The sequence below is a fragment of the Hyperolius riggenbachi genome, chromosome 6 (genome assembly GCF_040937935.1).
Source record: "Hyperolius riggenbachi isolate aHypRig1 chromosome 6, aHypRig1.pri, whole genome shotgun sequence".
Lineage (NCBI taxonomy): Eukaryota > Metazoa > Chordata > Amphibia > Anura > Hyperoliidae > Hyperolius > Hyperolius riggenbachi.
In genome coordinates, this window is record NC_090651.1 from 343,290,482 (window position 1) to 343,307,581 (window position 17,100).

Here is a 17,100-nt window from a genome sequence, read left to right on the forward strand (position 1 = left end):
GGTAGCACGCCCAAAGCCTTTAGGCGTGCTAACTAGGTTAGCACCAGTTAGTGAATCAGGCCCCATGTACCCTACTTTCCATTCTTACAACTAAACTAATTTTTGCCACTCCGCCGTGGCTGCATCGGTTGTAAGAAAGTAGTTTTTGTGATGTCAGCAAAGATGGTGCCTGGACAGCTCTGTCTTCCTGCGCAAATCGCCTGACAAAGCGCGAAAATACTTCTCTGCGCTCGTACACTGTGTAACTTCAGTGCACGAGCTGAGCGTCTTGATGTCCGGCGCATGGAAGAAAGCAAGCCATGCGTGTATCACATGACAGCGATTGACGCTAAGACAAGGAAAGGCCTGGCCGAAAATTACTGAGTCTGACTCATCGACTGGTCCACTCAATAGGGAACCATGGAGACATTAACAGAGGACAGGGGTCAAAATCAAATGGTGCAGACACTGCGGTAAGTGTCTGCTCAGCTCCAGAGAGACTGAAATTTAAATAAAATAATCAATTTACATTGGTTCAGGTTCCCATTAAGTCACTAGCAGCAAGAAAATGCTCAAAATAATTTTGGTATTACCTTTTTCGCTACTTTTTGGTATAAGTAAAAAGTTCTGAACAGGGTTGCTTGTCACAACCTTGTGATCACGAGTAACTCGTGATCACGAGTCGTTTTTGCCGATCACGAGGTCGTAATCGGCAATCTTTATCGGCTCTCGATCACGAATGCCGATCACGAATGCACTTGTGATCGCACTCGTTACTCGGCTCGTGATCACGATAGCAATGCCCCCTTAAAAGCTAGAAACACCAAATTTTCCAGATATGTTAAGAACAGTGGAAACTTTTTTTTTTTTTTTTTAAAGTCCTTTTAAAGTCCTTATAGTCATTATAGTTTTTGAGAAAATCAATTTTAAAGTTTCAAAGGAAAAAAATATACATTTAAATGCGGTAAGGGTTCGTTCACGAAAGAGGCGTTTTTGCCATTTTTTAAGCGCTGGCGATTTTCAAAATCGCCCTGAAAGCGCTTGAGCGATGATTCTCTATGACAGAGTTCACATCTGAGCGGTTGGTTTCCGATCCGCTCAGATCCGCTCAGAAAAACGGTGCAAGGGTGATTTTTGATACGATTCTGCCTCAATGGAAGGTATAGGAAAACCGCAAAACGCTCACAAAATCGCTTTGTACATTATATTTATTATTTTCCGGATCAAAGAGCTCACTTTCTGACTTGCATCAGGGAGTGAATAAAAAAAACCACTTGGAAAACCGCTAACAAAACACTTAAAGGAAAGGTTCAGGGAGGGTGGGTAAAAAATAAAAATCAATTTCCACTTACCTGGGGCTTCCTCCAGCCCGTGGCAGGCAGGAGGTGCCCTTGCCGCCGCTCCGCAGGCTCCCGGTGGTCTCCGGTGGTCGACCCGACCTGGCCAGGTCGGCTGCCAGGTCGGGCTCTTCTGCGCTCCAAGGCCCGGAACTTCTGCGTCCCACGCCGGCGCGCTGACGTCATCGGACGTCCTCCGGGCTCTACTGCGCATGCGCAGTAGTTCTGCGCCTGCGCAGTAGAGCCCGGAGGACGTCCGATGACGTCAGAGCGCCGGCGTGGGACGCAGAAGTTCCGGGCCTTGGAGCGCAGAAGAGCCCGACCTGGCAGCCGGCCTGGCCAGGTCGGGTCGGCCACCGGAGACCACCGGGAGCCTGCGGAGCGGCGGCGAGGGCACCTCCTGCCTGCCACGGGCTGGAAGAAGCCCCAGGTAAGTGGAAATTGATTTTTATTTTTTACCCACCCTCCCTGAACCTTCCCTTTAAGCAAAAACGCCCAGCGCACAGCAAGCGCCAGGAGTGGGAAAAAAAATTTGTCTAAAAATGACCAACGCGAACGGCCACATGTTAATGTATTTACCGCATTTAAATCTATACTTTTTTCTTTTGAAATTTTCACATCTATTTTCTCAAAAACTATAAGGTCCCTCTGAAATTTTTTTCCTCTTGTTCCCACTGTTCTTCTTAACATATCACAAATTTGGTGCTTCTAGCTTTTAAGGGGTCTTTGCTATTAAACGCTAAAGTTGGTGGGTTTTGGCGGGCTTTTAATCATGAATACTTTTTTCCTTTGAAACTTTAAAATTGATTTTCTCAAAAACTATAAGGTCTTTTTGAAAAAGAAAAAAAAATGTCCTCTTGTTCCCACAGGTCTTCTTAAAGGAGTAATCAGGGCAAATATAGTAAAGTGAGTGGTACTTACCGGGGGCTTCCTCCAGCCCCAAGCTCCCAGGACCTCCCTTGCCGCAGCTCTGCCCGCAGCCGCTCTCCGGAGCTCCGACCCGGCCCCCGGCGATGACGTCAGAGTAACCTGGAGGTCGCTCTGTACTGCTCCTGCGCGATCCGTGCTGTCAATCACCGCCACGTGGGCCGGAGCGGACTGCGCAAGCGCTGTAGTTCTGCGTACTGCGCAGTCCGCTCCGGCCAATGTGGCGGTGATTGACAGCGCCGATCGCGCAGGCGCAGTACAGAGCGACCTCCAGGTCACTCTGACGTCATCGCCGGGGACCGGGTCGGATCTCCGGCGAACAGCTGCGGGCAGAGCTGCGGCGAGGGAGGTCCTGGGAGCTTGGGGCTGGAGGAAGCCCCCGGTAAGTACCACCCATTTTACTATATTTGCCCTGATGACTCCTTTAAAGAGAACCCGAGGTGAGTTTTAAGAATGCTATTAGGACACAGAGGCTGGTCATTGTATGCAGAACCAGCCTCTGTGTCCTAATAGCATTCTTAAAACCCACCTCGGGTTCTCTTTAGCATATCTGGCAAAATTGGTGTTTTTAGCTTTTAAAGAAGCTTTACTTTTAACCGTTAAATTTAGTGAGTTTTTAATCACGACTCGTGATTCGTGATTACATGCAGTTATTCGACTCAAAACTGCACTCGAGGCGGATATCTGTTTCTATTCGTAATCGTGATCACGAGTCAATTCATAAATGGGCGGAGTCGAATTTGTGATCACTCTAATTCGTGATTGGGGGAATCCGAGCTCCTCTGGTTCTGAAAAGTTATCTTTGTAGAGAAAATAAAAAGTTATCACCTAGGAGAAAACTCAGGAAAAAGTTAATTAAATAAGTGCCAAAGTATTCACTGAACTAAAAGGGCTTGATTCACTAACCGGCGCTAAGCCGGTTAGTGTGCCCTAAGTGTTAGTGTGTGCAAACCACGGCTTTAGGTGGTTTTACGCCCACACAGTTGAAATAATCCCGCTCACTGCGCACGCAGCGCGGATAATACTGTGCATTGCTGGCCCTTAAAAGTCACACCCGATGCAACGAAAATGATGCATCGGATGCCCGTCAAGCAGCGCTATGATGCGTCACTTCGGGGCACCCGATGCGCCATTTTCATCGCACCATTTTAAGCTTTTAAGGGCCAGCGGGTGCAACGTTATCGTCGCACCACGCACTAATATCGGCGCACCTGCGCTGCACGCGCAATGCATGAGGCCATGTGCAAAGTAGGTTTGCGCACACTAGCGGCCAAAAAGGGCTTTTCACACCGGCGCTAACACTTAGCGCCGGTAAGGGAATCAAGCCCAACATCTCTTAATCAACGGACTTGCTTATCAGTGAACGGGTACGTCGGTTCTTCCCTGGTTTCCCACCTGCTCAGGTGGTTGTTTGAAAGGAGCTGAGAGGAGTGTGATGAACATGATGAGAACTACAACTGAGATGTTTGACATTTTCTTGACTTTTTTATGTGGACTTTGGGACTGTGATAGCGCGGGTTTTGGGAAGACCTGTTTATTTTATTGTTCCAATCCTGGTGTTTGGCTGCATTGGTGGTCAATTATTAGCACATGGGGTTGAACTCTTGTACTTCGGTCTGTAAGTGCTCTCTGGGCTCATATTTCATTACATCTCTAAGTACGCTACAACGGTGCCTGATATTAAAGCCTAGGGCCTGGTTCATCTACAGGCTATCGACACATCTGTTGCTATGAAGGGGCAGGCGTGATGATGCATGATGCACAATGGAGCAGCTTCTTGCTGGTGGGGTGCGAAGGAGAACAATGTTCTCAGCAAGGCACTCTTGTGGCATCCCATTCAAATGCAGTAGCTGCTCTCCCATTGCATATGGAACTCCCTCTTCTATGCATAGAGTATAGCAGCTTATCTTTTTATATACAGCTTCCTTGGGCAGTAGCTCACCTCCTCTTTGTGTTGTTTACCATTTTCAGCCTCCATTTACCTATTGCAGCCTCCTCTTTTATATGCAGAAACTCCTCCCACATGGTAACCAGCCCCTGCCCAAGACTTGGGCCTTTGTGGCCTTTCAGAAATCTGGCCCTGCAGTCGGTATTCTTAGCCGAGGTAGGGGGACAGTCCTTATTGTCTGCCTCAGCTGTGTTTAATCCAGCATAAGTACATGGCGTAACTGGCGCTGATTGGATGGGAATTTATATCAGACTACACTGTCATCAAAAACTTTAAAATGATTACATTTAAAAGCTTAAAGGGAACCCGAGGTTAGAGACATATGGAGGCTGACATATTTGTTTCCTGGCTGTCCTTCTGATCCATTGCCTCTAATACTTTTAGCCATAGACCCGAAACAAGCAGGCAGATCAAATGTTTCTGACAAACTTCTAACAAGATTAGCTGCATGCTTATTTCAGGTGTGTGATTCAGACTTTACTGATGCCAGAAAGGTCAGCAGGACAGCCAGGTAACTGGTATTGTTTAAAGTGGACCTTCACATGGCAGAAGGAAAACATAGAGAAATGTTCCCTGTATGTATTTAGAGAGTTTAGCCTGGCCAATTCCCCCCTCATTTATGACTAATCACAAGTTGTAATTTGATCTCTCAACTGTGTCAGTTGGCTGCTGTGGCAAAGCAGCTCATTTGCAAACACAGGATGTTAACCCTTATGTCTGCTTCCATGAAAGAAGGAAGTAGAAACACTGCAAATGTATTGCAAGATACAGTATGTATCAGCTGTAACAAAGAAATGTTTTTCTTTAAAGGTTATTATGCTCTTGCTTATCTTTTAGAGCACAGAGGAAGTTCCGAGTTCAGGTGCTTTAAAAGGAAATAAATATGGAAGCCTCCATATATCTCTTACCTCTGGTTACTTTTAAAGAATATCCTCCTTGTTCTATAGGTAGAAAAAAACATTTGGCCTCGATTCACTAAGGTCATGCTGGAGTTAATAAGGCAAGAGAAAACTGACCTCCACACAGTAAGAGAGTTATCTTATCTCTTCATTCCTTATGTTACCTCCTCTGTAGTTAAAGAGGAACTGTAACGACAAAACGGCCCCTGGGGGGTACTCACCTCGGGTGGGGGAAGCCTCAGGATCCTAATGAGGCTTCCCACGCCGTCCTCTGTCCCACGGGGGTCTCGCTGTAGCCCTCCGTACAGCCGTGACGCAATATTTACCTTCCTGGCTCCAGCGGGGGCGCTCTGATGCCTCTCGGCGCCGAAGTAGGCGGAAATACCCGATCGCCGTCGGGTCTGCTCTACTGCGCAGGCGCAAGTTTCCGGCGCCTGCGCAGTAGAGCGGACCCGACGGAGATCGGGTATTTCCGTCTATTTCCGTGCCGAAAGTCGCCACAGCGCCCCCGCTGGAGCCAGCAAAGGTAAATATTGAACTGACAGTCGGCACAGTCGCCGGCTGTTCGGAGGGCTGCGGCGAGACCCCCGTGGGACAGAGGACGGCGTGGGAAGCCTCATTAGGATCCGGAGGCTTCCCCCACCCGAGGTGAGTACCCCCCAGGGGAGGTTTTTGTTGTTACAGAGTCTCTTTAAGTTACCTCCTCTGTAGTTATTTTCACATGCAGTTAATTAACAGTCTGTCTTTTAGGGCTGGTTCAGACGGACGCTTGTGCAGCGTTTACTGCCAGCGTTCGGGGCTTGGCGTTAAACGCTCCCATTCAAGTGAGTGGGAGCGTTTGTACCAAGCTTTCACACGCGTTTACACGAACGCGGCGTTCAGGTCCCGATTTTCCCTGGCGTTCAAGGAGCCCTTGAAAGCAACATGTTGCTTCCAGGGGAGGTTAACCGCGACGGGTAATGTCCCCCTAGGGGAAGAAAAAACGCGACCGCATCCGAACGCAACACGAACGCTGCTGAAAGCCTGAACGCATCACCAACGCAACGCCAACGAACGCAACGCCTCCGAACGTTCGTCTGAACCAGCCCTAACTGTCTATAATTCTGGAGTTATTTTAAGGATTGAAGAGTTAACTTAAAGATAGAGTTAACTTTAGGTTTGCCTGAGGTAAAATGTTTCTGAATACTACATGCCTTATTACCATGGTGACCACTCTAGAAACGTTATTAAAGACAGGAGATAAGCTTAGTGAATTGAGGCCAATGTCTTGTAAAAGTAATACCTTTTAAAGAGACTCTGAAGTCCCGTTTTTTAACTGCTATTCTCATATAATTCTCACCTTCCAAGATGGCGCCGGTCTACCTACATGATTTGTTTGGCTAACACGGTACAGAAACATTTTTTGTACCTCCTTGTTCTATAAATTCTTCTTCCTGTTTCAATTTCAAAATGAGCTAGATTTTGAAAAATTGGTGAGCTACATTGTCTCTATGTCCATTATGAAATGGGCATAATACGCAAATGTGGGCAGTGTAGTAAGTTGACATTAGTTGCGGTGGAGCAATCTATCTGTGTGTGTTTTCTAACATGTATTTTTTCTGTTCCCCCATTTGTTGTACATTGATAATTGTGGGTAAAACCATGTGCAGATGCTCCTGAGAATACAAAAATTCGGAAACCTCTAGGGAATCTAATAGAAGGATCATCTGTCACCTTAACATGTTCTGCTGACTCCTATCCGCCAGTCTCTCTATACATCTGGTACAAGGATGGGGAGGAGTGCTACAACGACACCAGCAAAGACTATACAATCGCTAATATCAGAGAACACCATTCCGGATCTTATAAGTGCTTAGCCAGTAATGATATTGGAGAGAAAGAGTCAAATCCCATAAAGGTGGATGTGCAGTGTGAGTATTATGTGAATTCATTTTTCTGTAAATTACAATATATTTGGTGAAATTTATCAATCGATTGTTGAGCGGGCATGCACTTGGCCGCAGCGATTTTCATCCGATTTGCTTATAGTAATTGGAATCGGATGGTTGATCGCCCGCCAGGTCACCTGATACATGGCCACTTTTAGGGTACGTTTCCACTACAGCGAATCTGCATGCGTTTTCTGCATGCAGATTCGCATAACCCATTACAAATAATGGGACTGTTTCCATTTGTGCGGGATTCTGTGCGGTTTGTCGTGCAGAAAAATTCTGCACGGCAGAACCATCAGAATTTGCACGCCGCACACCCGCGCGAGATTCGTCGGTAATGTAACTAAATAGGAAAACCACAAGAGTTTTAGACTTGCGATTTTCCCGGCGTTTCCGCGTGCGTTTTTCGCTTAAAAACCTATGTCAATGCTTGCCGGCATTGACATGGTTAAAATCGCATTGCGAAAACCGCGAGCAATTCCGCGTGAAAATCCGCATAGAAACGGCAACGAAACGACAACCGCATGCGGATTCGTTGCCGCGGCTTTCCCGCAGAAATCGCACCGCAGTAGTGGGAACGTACCCTCATAAGACCACAGTTCAGTTCATTCCAGCTCCTTCTGTATTCAAACCCATTGTATAAAAACTCATTGCACACACTGACATCTTGTGGTCAGTTATGAGTAGGCAGGCAGCATTGTAAAGCCTGAAGGAAAACCTAACTTGTCAGTGCAGAAAGCGCAAATGTTTTTCCACATTCTAATGTTTGGATGGATACCATGCGCATTCATCTGTGTTCAAACGTGCACATTTTTTTTAACAGTAGCAAATGATTCTCAGTGAGAAAGCATATGATTTGTGACATTATGCTGCATTGCTGTGAGGTTTTTTTCCCTTCTGCATGTGAAATTGACATTTAACTGAACGAGCCTATTAACCTCCTTGGCGGTAACCCCGAGTCAGGCTCGGGACAGAAATTTGTAGCTCAGAGTGGTAACCCCGAGTTGGGTCCATGGAAGGTGTGTCATGTGCAGGGCTGCCACAGGTCTATCTAGCAGTATGATTTTTAGGGTCTAAAAGCTTGTTAAAAATTGCACCGCTTTTAAAAAATAAATCTGGAAGTAATTATTCTGCGAGGGAGGTTACCTCGCATTGCTGTTAAGTTCCAATGTGAATTCACAAATTGGAAAAGGCATTTTATTTTGACAAGTGTGAACCCTCCCTGAGGGATCCTGCAATCCTGTACTGGAATAGAAGCTGGCCTTGGTTCACTAAAGTGGATCTGAGATGAAACACTAACTATAGCAAGTAACTTGTCAATATATCTTATCTAAAGTTTAGATGGTTTACACAGTTGATCTAGCTGCAAACAGCTTCAACAGTATATGATTATTTCTTCCTGTGATACAATGAGAGCAGCCATGTTCTGCTTGTGATCGTTACACAGGCAAGCTGCTCTGCATCTCCACCCCTCATCCTGTGAAAACTCTACTCCCCTCTACTCCCCTCTCCTCCCCTCTCCTCCTCTCTCCTCCTCTCTCCTCCCCTCTCCGTCCCCTTGCCTCTGAAATCTCGTGCATGCTTCAGCAAAAGCTTCCTCCTTAGGCTGAGCTCCCATGAGCACTTGCAGCATGGGACTCAGAATGCCTAGGCCCTGGAGGAGCATGAATACATGAATTTACATGCAGTCAGGTAATACATTTTTTTAAAAAGCATTGGGGGTGGGGTGGGGGTGGGGTGAGGGGGGAAGAATGCCCAATAAACTATATATAAGGGGCAGAAAAATGAAGGCAGCAAAAATTTGTCTCGGATCCACTTTAACTTCTCTTCTGAGTTTTCGCACAGGCAATTTTTTCTTTTTAAACAAATACTTTTTGAGGCCTAAAGCCTCATAGATTCATTAGAAAGAACTTGGCCAGGGAGGTCATTCAGCACCACAAACATTCAAAATAGCCGTGGGAAAATTTCAGCGCAGGGTGAAACCAAAAGACAACTCACCCTGCTCCCACTAAAACTCATGGGGTAGCTTTTATGCTAATACGCATGCGCAGCTGTGCTCATGTGGTCCGGACCTCCTGAAGGGTCTTGGCGAGCAGTGGTGGGGGCGACGCTATGAGAAGTCTGTAAAGGGTACAGAGGCTTCCCTCTTTTTAGGTAAGTATTCAATTTAATAGACCAGTGATTTATGTATGAAAATGTCGCTAGTGCCAGGGGCGTAACAATAGATCCTGCAAGGGATGCTGACACAGGGGGGGCCCAGAAGCTGTAGGGGCCTTGTCAGGGGAGAAGAGTGACCGTGATATCAGATATCAAGCCCCATGTGTGTCTGTATGTGTGAAAACATGCACGTTTTATCACAGAAGCTAATGTAATTGATATAGAAAATGTGTGCAGTGCTTCACTGCTGTCGGTTTTTGCCTGTACGGAGAAAACACATTCACGTGTGCACTAGCCAATTGCATAACATTGGTTCTCAGTTTATCTGTGCAGAAAGCGAGGGGAGGGGGGCCCATCCAAAGTTTTGCAGGGGGGCCCAGTGATTTCTAATTACACCCCTGGCTAGTGCCATACGAAAGCCATTATATGTGTCCCATGTTAGGCCTAGTGCACACCAAAAACCTCTAGCAGATCCGCAAAACGCTAGAGGATGTTGAAGCAGATTTTCAGAGCGATTATCTAAACATGCCTAGCGTTTTTTGGAGGGTTTTATGTAGCAGATTTCATATATTGTTTCAGTAAAGCTGTTACTGAACAGCTTCTGTAACAAAAACGCTTGGGAATCTGCTCTGATCTAGCGTTTTTCAGAGCGGTTTGAGCTTTTCCTATACTTTGCATTGAGGCAGAAATGCATCAGTAAACCGCAAAAATGCTGCAGGAGCCACGTTTGCAGTTTGCTGAAAACCTCAAACCGCTGGTGTGCACCATCCCAAGATACATTAGCCAAGCGTTTTCACAGGCGGCAGCGGTTTTGAAAACGCTACCAAAAACGGTTGGTGTGCACCAGCCCTCACATGTGCAGCTACAGGAGTGAGTACACTTCCTTGTAAATACCAGGAATAGAGAGGGGAGTGAGCAGGCAGACAGCAGCAAGCAGTGGAAGGACAAGGAGTGGTATTGGCTTGTTCAGCCACTTTTTTTTACCACATGCCTCCTCTAGGCACCTGCCTAATGTGCCTGTGTTGGTAAATCCGGCCCTGACAATATGTAAAATATGAAGATCCTTTGACTCTAAACAATGTAGAATCTTTGTCTTTTAATCCAGATCCTCCCAAGTCCCCAATGCTGGTTCTGGAGCCTGACAACACAACATTCCTGGAAGGACAGGCTGTCACCTTCACCTGTGTCGTCAACAGGAGTAATCCAGCTGTGAGAAGCTACACATGGTACAAGAATAATAAAGTACTTCCAACGTACACAAGTGTCTATATCAAAACACTCTCTGCAGACGATGCGGGGATGTACGCTTGCAAAGCTGAAAATGGGATAACAGGGGCCTCTATATCTCCAAATACTCCTATAGAGATTTACTGTAAGTATAAATGCCCTGTCTATAGGTTTTGGCTAAGCAGTGCTGCATAGTGTGTGTGTCTGTATGGGTGTACATGTAACTATTGCATTTTTGTGCATGTTAGGCTGGGTGTGGTGTCTATGCATTGGTGTATGGTATGTGTATGTTAGTGTTTCTGTGTGTGTACACTGTGTGCATGTATGTGCGTGCATACATGTTTGGGTCTGTGGTGGACCCAAAAACAAAGTGCTACAAAAAAATTGTGTTCCTAATAGCTACTTCGTTAAAAAAAAAATAACATTGGCAAGAAATCAGTTGAATATTTACAGCCAATAAGAAGGAGAGGGAAGCCATAATGTGTGTGTGTGTGTGTGTGTGTGTGTGTGTGTGTGTGTGTGTGTGTGTGTGTGTGTGTGTGTGTGTGTGTGTGTGTGTGTGTGTGTGTGTCTGTGTATGTGTCTGTGTATGTGGGTGTGTGGATGTGTGTTCGTGTATGTATGTATGTATGTGTGTGTGTGTTTTTGTGTGTTTTTGTGTGTGGATGTGTGTGTATGTGTGTATGTGCGTGCGTGCGTGTGTGTGTGTGTGTGTGTGTGTGCGTGCGTGCGTGTATGTGTTTGTGTATGTGTGTGTGTGTGTGTGTGTATGTGTTTGTGTATGTGTGTGTGTGTGTGTATGTGTCTGTGTATGTGTGTGTGTATGTGGGTGTGTGGATGTGTGTTCGTGTATGTATGCATGCGTGCGTGTGTGTGTGTGTGTAAATACCTCCCAATTTTTTAAAGATAAGAAAGAGGGACAATTTAAGACACATCCATGCTACACCTCTAACCACAACCCCATCACACCCCTTGCCATGCATATCACAAAGAATACAGAATCAAAAGATGTAGTTTTCTCATTCAAACCACACTGGTCCATTAGTCGTTTTTTATCATTAGTAGTTTTTCTTCATTTTAATATTTGAAAACAAGAATTATATCAATACAATTAAAGGGAATAACGTTTAGAGTCAATCACATTTTCTCAGTAGAAATGTACATATATTTACATAGATCTGTACATAACATAAGTCTTAAAAGAGGGACAAATAAGAAAGAAAGAGAGACAGGGGGATTTGGTTCCCTAAGAGGGACTGTACCTCCAAAATAGGGACATTTTAGAGCTGTTAGTCATTTTGTACCCTCAATCTATTCCATTGGTAACAAGAAAGCATCTCGGAAGTTTGGGCACCCATGTTAATATCAGCTAATTTGGGCTTCTGAGGCCCCCAATAAAAAAGCGCCAGGTCCGCCCACTATACAAAATGTGGCTACAAATAGCCCTTCCCAGCACCCAAAGTTCCGATCACAGCCAACATGATTGCCTAACCCTGGTGTTGCCTAAACCTTAAACCACCCCCTCCAAACCCTCCCCCCCCCCCCGGTGGCACAAAACCCCCCGCAGTGGTTCTTTAACCTAAACCCCCTCCCCACCAGTATTTTGCAATGACATAAAGGTTGGGCACATGGGGTTAGGCTTAATCATAGTACAAATTGGTAAAGATTACTGTTATCAGAATCCAGTAGTAGAATATTGCTGAGTTTAACGATATTCTATTAGCAGAAATTCCCTGCTCCCTTTTGCCAGGCACCTTAGATTATGGTAAGGGTCCTTTAATCAGTTGGTCTGCGTTAGTGTGCGTTAGTAGGCGTTGGTACGTGTTTTTTCCATAGCAGTGCATTGTGAAAAAGATTTCAGTTAAAACGCGTTAAAGAGAAACTCCGACCAAGAATTGAACTTTATCCCAATCAGTAGCTGATACCCCCTTTTTACATGACAAATCTATTGCATTTCACAAACAGACCATCAGGGGGCGCTGTATGACTGATATTGTGGTGAAACCACTCCCACAAGAAGCTCTGGGACCGCAGTACTCTGGGCAAACTGCCACAATGTGACAATGTTCACAGACAGGAAATTGCTGTTTACAGCTGTCTCTAACAGCCAGAACAGCTAGAAACAGCTACATAACCTGCCCACAGTAACAATATCACCATGTAATACATGTCAGAATGTGAATCTGGGAGAGGAAAGATTTTACAATGAGCAAACACTGACTAACAGTGGCGTAGTTAAGGAGCTGTGGGTCCCGATGCAAGTTTTACAATGGGGCCCCCCAAGCACTCTATACATAACAATTGATACGGGGCACCAAAACCTGCCAATGACAACTACAGCGTCAGAGGTGTAAGAAGGGAATGGGGAACAGTTTGTTAATGATTACCACTATTCAAAGTATCTATAGAAGTGATTATTATGAGCACAGGACCAATAGAGAGCTAATACTGTAGTTGAGAGAGGGCCCTTCTGGGCCCCTCTGGCCCAGGGGCCCCGATGCGGTCGCTACCTCTGCACCCCCTATTGCTACGCCCCTGCTGACTAAATCATTTATACATAATTATTGTAAAAATGAAGCACTTTTTTATTACATTATTTTCACTGGAGTTCCTCTTTAAGTGTGAACTGTGCCATAGGGAAACATGGGCATTACTTTGAAAATCAGTTTTCTTTCAGTTATAACTGAGAGCAACTGATTAAGTGTAAAAGGGTCCTAAGGGCAGTTGGATATGTAAAAAAGAGAGGAGCGCTCTGAGATTTCCAGCAATGATAGATCAGATTGGGGTGGGGTCGGGAGTGGCCAGCACAGGATGTCCTCCTATTTATAGGACTTTCTGTCATTTTGTAACTAGCTATGATTAAGAGCTGAGATAGCTCGAAACATGTCAGCGTTTTGAAGCATGTACATGTGCATATTTTTATATTGGATATGTCCTAAATAAAAGCCATTGTCTGGGATCCTGGTTTGGTGCGGACCTTTTGTTGCATATCGTGGGCTTTGCTAACCTGATCGAGCACACTCCAGTGATTGGTGGGTAGAGCGGTGTTGACACTCACTTTACTTACTTCTCAGCTATACACCGGCTCCCCACTCTCCGTTTTGGGACTCCAAATATCTGCACAGTACAGCACCAGTGTTTTTAACTATGGCGACTAAAGAGCAGCGTGTGCTGAGGAGCAACACCAACCTGTCATCTGCCGCCGTGGATCTGGTCCAGTGCCCCTCTGTGGCTCCGAGAGATTCCACTTTGAAAGAGGTCGGTTCCGCTGCCTCTGTGGCCAAGTCACAGCCTGTTAATGGTGGTGGCACTATGAGTTCCAGCCAGCCAGCGCGTCTACATTACCTGAAAGAAACGCCTGCGCAGAAGGAGGACAGCTCCCAGCCGGTGTCCATCAGTACACAAGCAAGTGTGGAACTAGTCTCCTGGTCGCAGTTGCCGGCGGAACGTATTTCACAGGAGACAGGAAGGGGTAGTGCTGTGAATCGCCGGCACTCCATAGGACCAACATGCAGGAAGCATGACTCACCACGGGAGCCTAGAGATCTGGGTGCGCGGCCAAGACAGACCGCTTTGAATCCTCTACCTTATGGGGACATGTCCACCTCCTTTACACAGCCGCAGTTGGAACCCCACTGCAGGGACATGGTAAGACAGCTCCTGGCCGAGCCCGGCATGAACTTATGCAATGTTTCTGCTGTTCCCCCTCCCTCTTCTGCCATGTCATCTACTGTGTCTGGGAACTATTCATCTGATACTGTTGTGGGTCTTGAGAACCAGGCCACGCTGCATGGACCTGTCGCTGAGTGTCAGCAAAACCAAAATATTAATTATGACCAGGATAAGCATATTATCCCTTTGGGTAACCTGGCCTATAATCAGGACCGCTGCAACAAATTTGCGACGGTGTTTTCCAGAGCACCCAACCCACCTGGTCTCAATCCAGATTCACAGTTGAGGACTGCCTTTCATAAATTGGAGGACACTATTGTTAAGGAAACCAAGGTATGGTGGGACTTATCCAGCCTTAAACAGTATGTGGCAGAGGAGATCATTCCTCGGGGACTCCGCATTAAGAAAGTTCCGACCACCATTTATTCTGAGCAATTTGTCACGGAGTGGAATGAGATTCTCACTGACTGCTCCTTAAGATTGATGCGCCTCATCATTGTGTATGAGGAGAACAAGTTGACTGAACTCAGATTGAAAGTCATTGATATTAAGAACAGTATGGGTACGTCTTATAATGTGGAAATGTATAGTGATCTTAACAGAAAGATGTTAGATAATATCTTTAAGCTAGAAATGATGATCACAGAAATGAAACGTTCCAAATATATGCGAGACACTGAGGACTATGACAAAAAAATAGTTTATTAATGGGGACGCTGGGAGGGTGCTCCCAAGTCACCTATGTCCTATCGGCAGCGTTCTCGTTCACGTAATAGACGGCCCAATCCAAGAAGAGTTAGTTTTAGTTCCCCAGAGGTCACAGAGGCCCAACCTGTGCATCAGGTTGGTCAGGCACTGGTCAGAGGGGCAGAGGGTGGTGGGGTGATTGTTCCAAAAAACGGGAGGGACCAGCCCACCTATTATCAGAAACCAAGACGCCACAACAAGAGGGGCAGAGGGGGAAGAGGAGGACGAGGAGGGCAGGTACCAAGAACCGCAGATTGAGCTATTGTTCATCTGACTCTGACCAGGTGACCAATGTTGTTAATTTGTCCAAATATGTTCTTAATGAATTAGAAATAAAGATACTGTCCAAGGGACTGTCATTCTCTCCCACTCATCACTTGAATGTCTTTAACACTATACTTGATGTAAATCGTTTTGTTCGATCCCTACTCTTGAGGAAGCATTTTGGGGATACAGAGCAGGGTGGGAGTTTGTCTTATATTAACAACATACCTAATATTGGTGATTTTAGAGACACCCGCTGCAGATGGGTATTGGATACGCTCTCATCAACAAATAGTGGCCTGGTCACTTCAGAGGATGTTGAGCCTGTCCAGGTGAGAAACCAGGACTTTTATCCCTATGCCTCTATGTCCCCCTGTGTTGATACCTTTCAGGAGTTGGTGGAGAGGGATCTTCTACAGCTGTCTGGGAGGTCATCCCGTACTGTCGCCTCCAATCTCACCACTGAAGAGCGTATTGCCCTAAAAAAACTGCAGAACAATTATGACATTGTCATACGCAATGCAGATAAGGGAGGCTCGGTGGTGATCTTGGATAGGGACGCATATCGGGCTGAGGCCCTCAGGCAGCTGGGGGATGTGGACACATATTTGGGTTTAAGAAAGGATCCCACCCCTGAATTTAAAAATAGACTGTGCAGTCTCCTTTCATGCGGGGAAACTATGGGGGTCATTGACTCAAGACTGAGAAATTTTCTGGAGATTAAATCCCCTGTCATCCCCGTTTTCCATCATTTGCCTAAAATTCACAAGCCGGGCTCTCCCCCAGAGGGCAGGCCTATTGTGGCCGGCATTGGGTCCCTGGGGGAGCGCCTGGGATCCTGGGTCGATTCCCTGCTCCAGCCCCTAGTCAGACGCCTTCCGGGTTATCTAAAGGACACCAAACATCTACTAGCCAGCATGGCAGGTATGGAGTGGAGGACCGGTTATAGTTGGATCACAGTAGATGTAAAATCCTTGTACTCCTGCATCCCGCACGATCTGGCACTGAAGGCTCTGGACTTTCACCTCTCCAGATACTCTGACTACTCGGAAGATCTCCGTACTTTCGTTCTTATGGCTGTCGAGTACCTCCTGACCCACAACTACTTCATGTTTGACGGCAGTTTCTACCTCCAGAGACGGGGCGCCTCCATGGGCGCCAAGTTCTCACCATCCCTTGCTAATTTATACATGGGGTGGTGGGAGGAACACCGGGTCTTTGGGGGGGACTGCCGTCTGCTGGAGAGTGTTGTGTGGTACGGGAGGTACATCGATGACCTCCTGATTGTCTGGAGGGGTGAGGTTTCTAGTGCAGCATCTTTAGTAGAGTATTTCAACCAAAACAACTTAAATCTACAGTTCACATATACGGTTGATGCTCTGTCCATCAACTATTTAGATGTTACACTGAGTGGGGACCATGAAACCGGGCTTGTTAGCACCACAACCTATAGGAAACCGTGTAGCGGTAACGTAACTCTTAGGGCAGATAGTTGCCACCCAGCACATACTATTCGAGGTATCCCTGTGGGCGAGTTCATTAGAGCCAGACGAAACTGCTCAAGGGAGGATAATCTACTGGGTGAGCTAGACATCGTTGAAAGACGTTTGAAAGCTCGCGGTTATCCGCCAAGGCTAATCAAGAGAGGTAGACTTAGGGCCATGGAGAGGTCACAGTCTGACTTACTACAGAATGATGGTGAGATGATCCAAGGTCGACAAAAGCCAACCTTTGTAACTACCTACTCAACAGAATATAGGAGTGTGACCAATATTATTTCTAGATATCTGCCGATTCTGGAAGGAGACGTAGGTCTCTCGCCTGTCTTGAAAGATGGAGTTAGATTCTCTAGTCGACGGGCCCCCACCCTAGGACAGATGCTCTCTCCTAGCTTATTTAAGTCTGGCACCACAACGGACACTTGGTTGACAGTCAGGGGATCCTATAAGTGTAGAATTGCTACATGTAGATATTGTCACCTACATAACAACACTAAGACGGTAGTCTCTGCC

The 17,100-nt window shown here is 46.3% G+C and overlaps 1 protein-coding gene across 3 annotated transcripts in view; it reads left to right on the top strand.

The window, feature by feature from the left end:
• The window catches only part of LOC137521790 (B-cell receptor CD22-like), a 167,750-nt gene that overhangs the window by 86,932 nt on the left and 63,718 nt on the right, over positions 1 to 17,100 (top strand). For 2 of the 3 annotated variants that reach the window (XM_068241524.1, XM_068241525.1), the window contains 2 exons: positions 6,740 to 7,000; positions 10,284 to 10,550. In XM_068241524.1, the coding sequence (XP_068097625.1) occupies positions 6,740 to 7,000; positions 10,284 to 10,550 (528 nt within the window). The remainder of the gene's footprint in view (positions 1 to 6,739; positions 7,001 to 10,283; positions 10,551 to 17,100) is intronic. The other variant, XM_068241526.1, reaches the window with a different exon arrangement.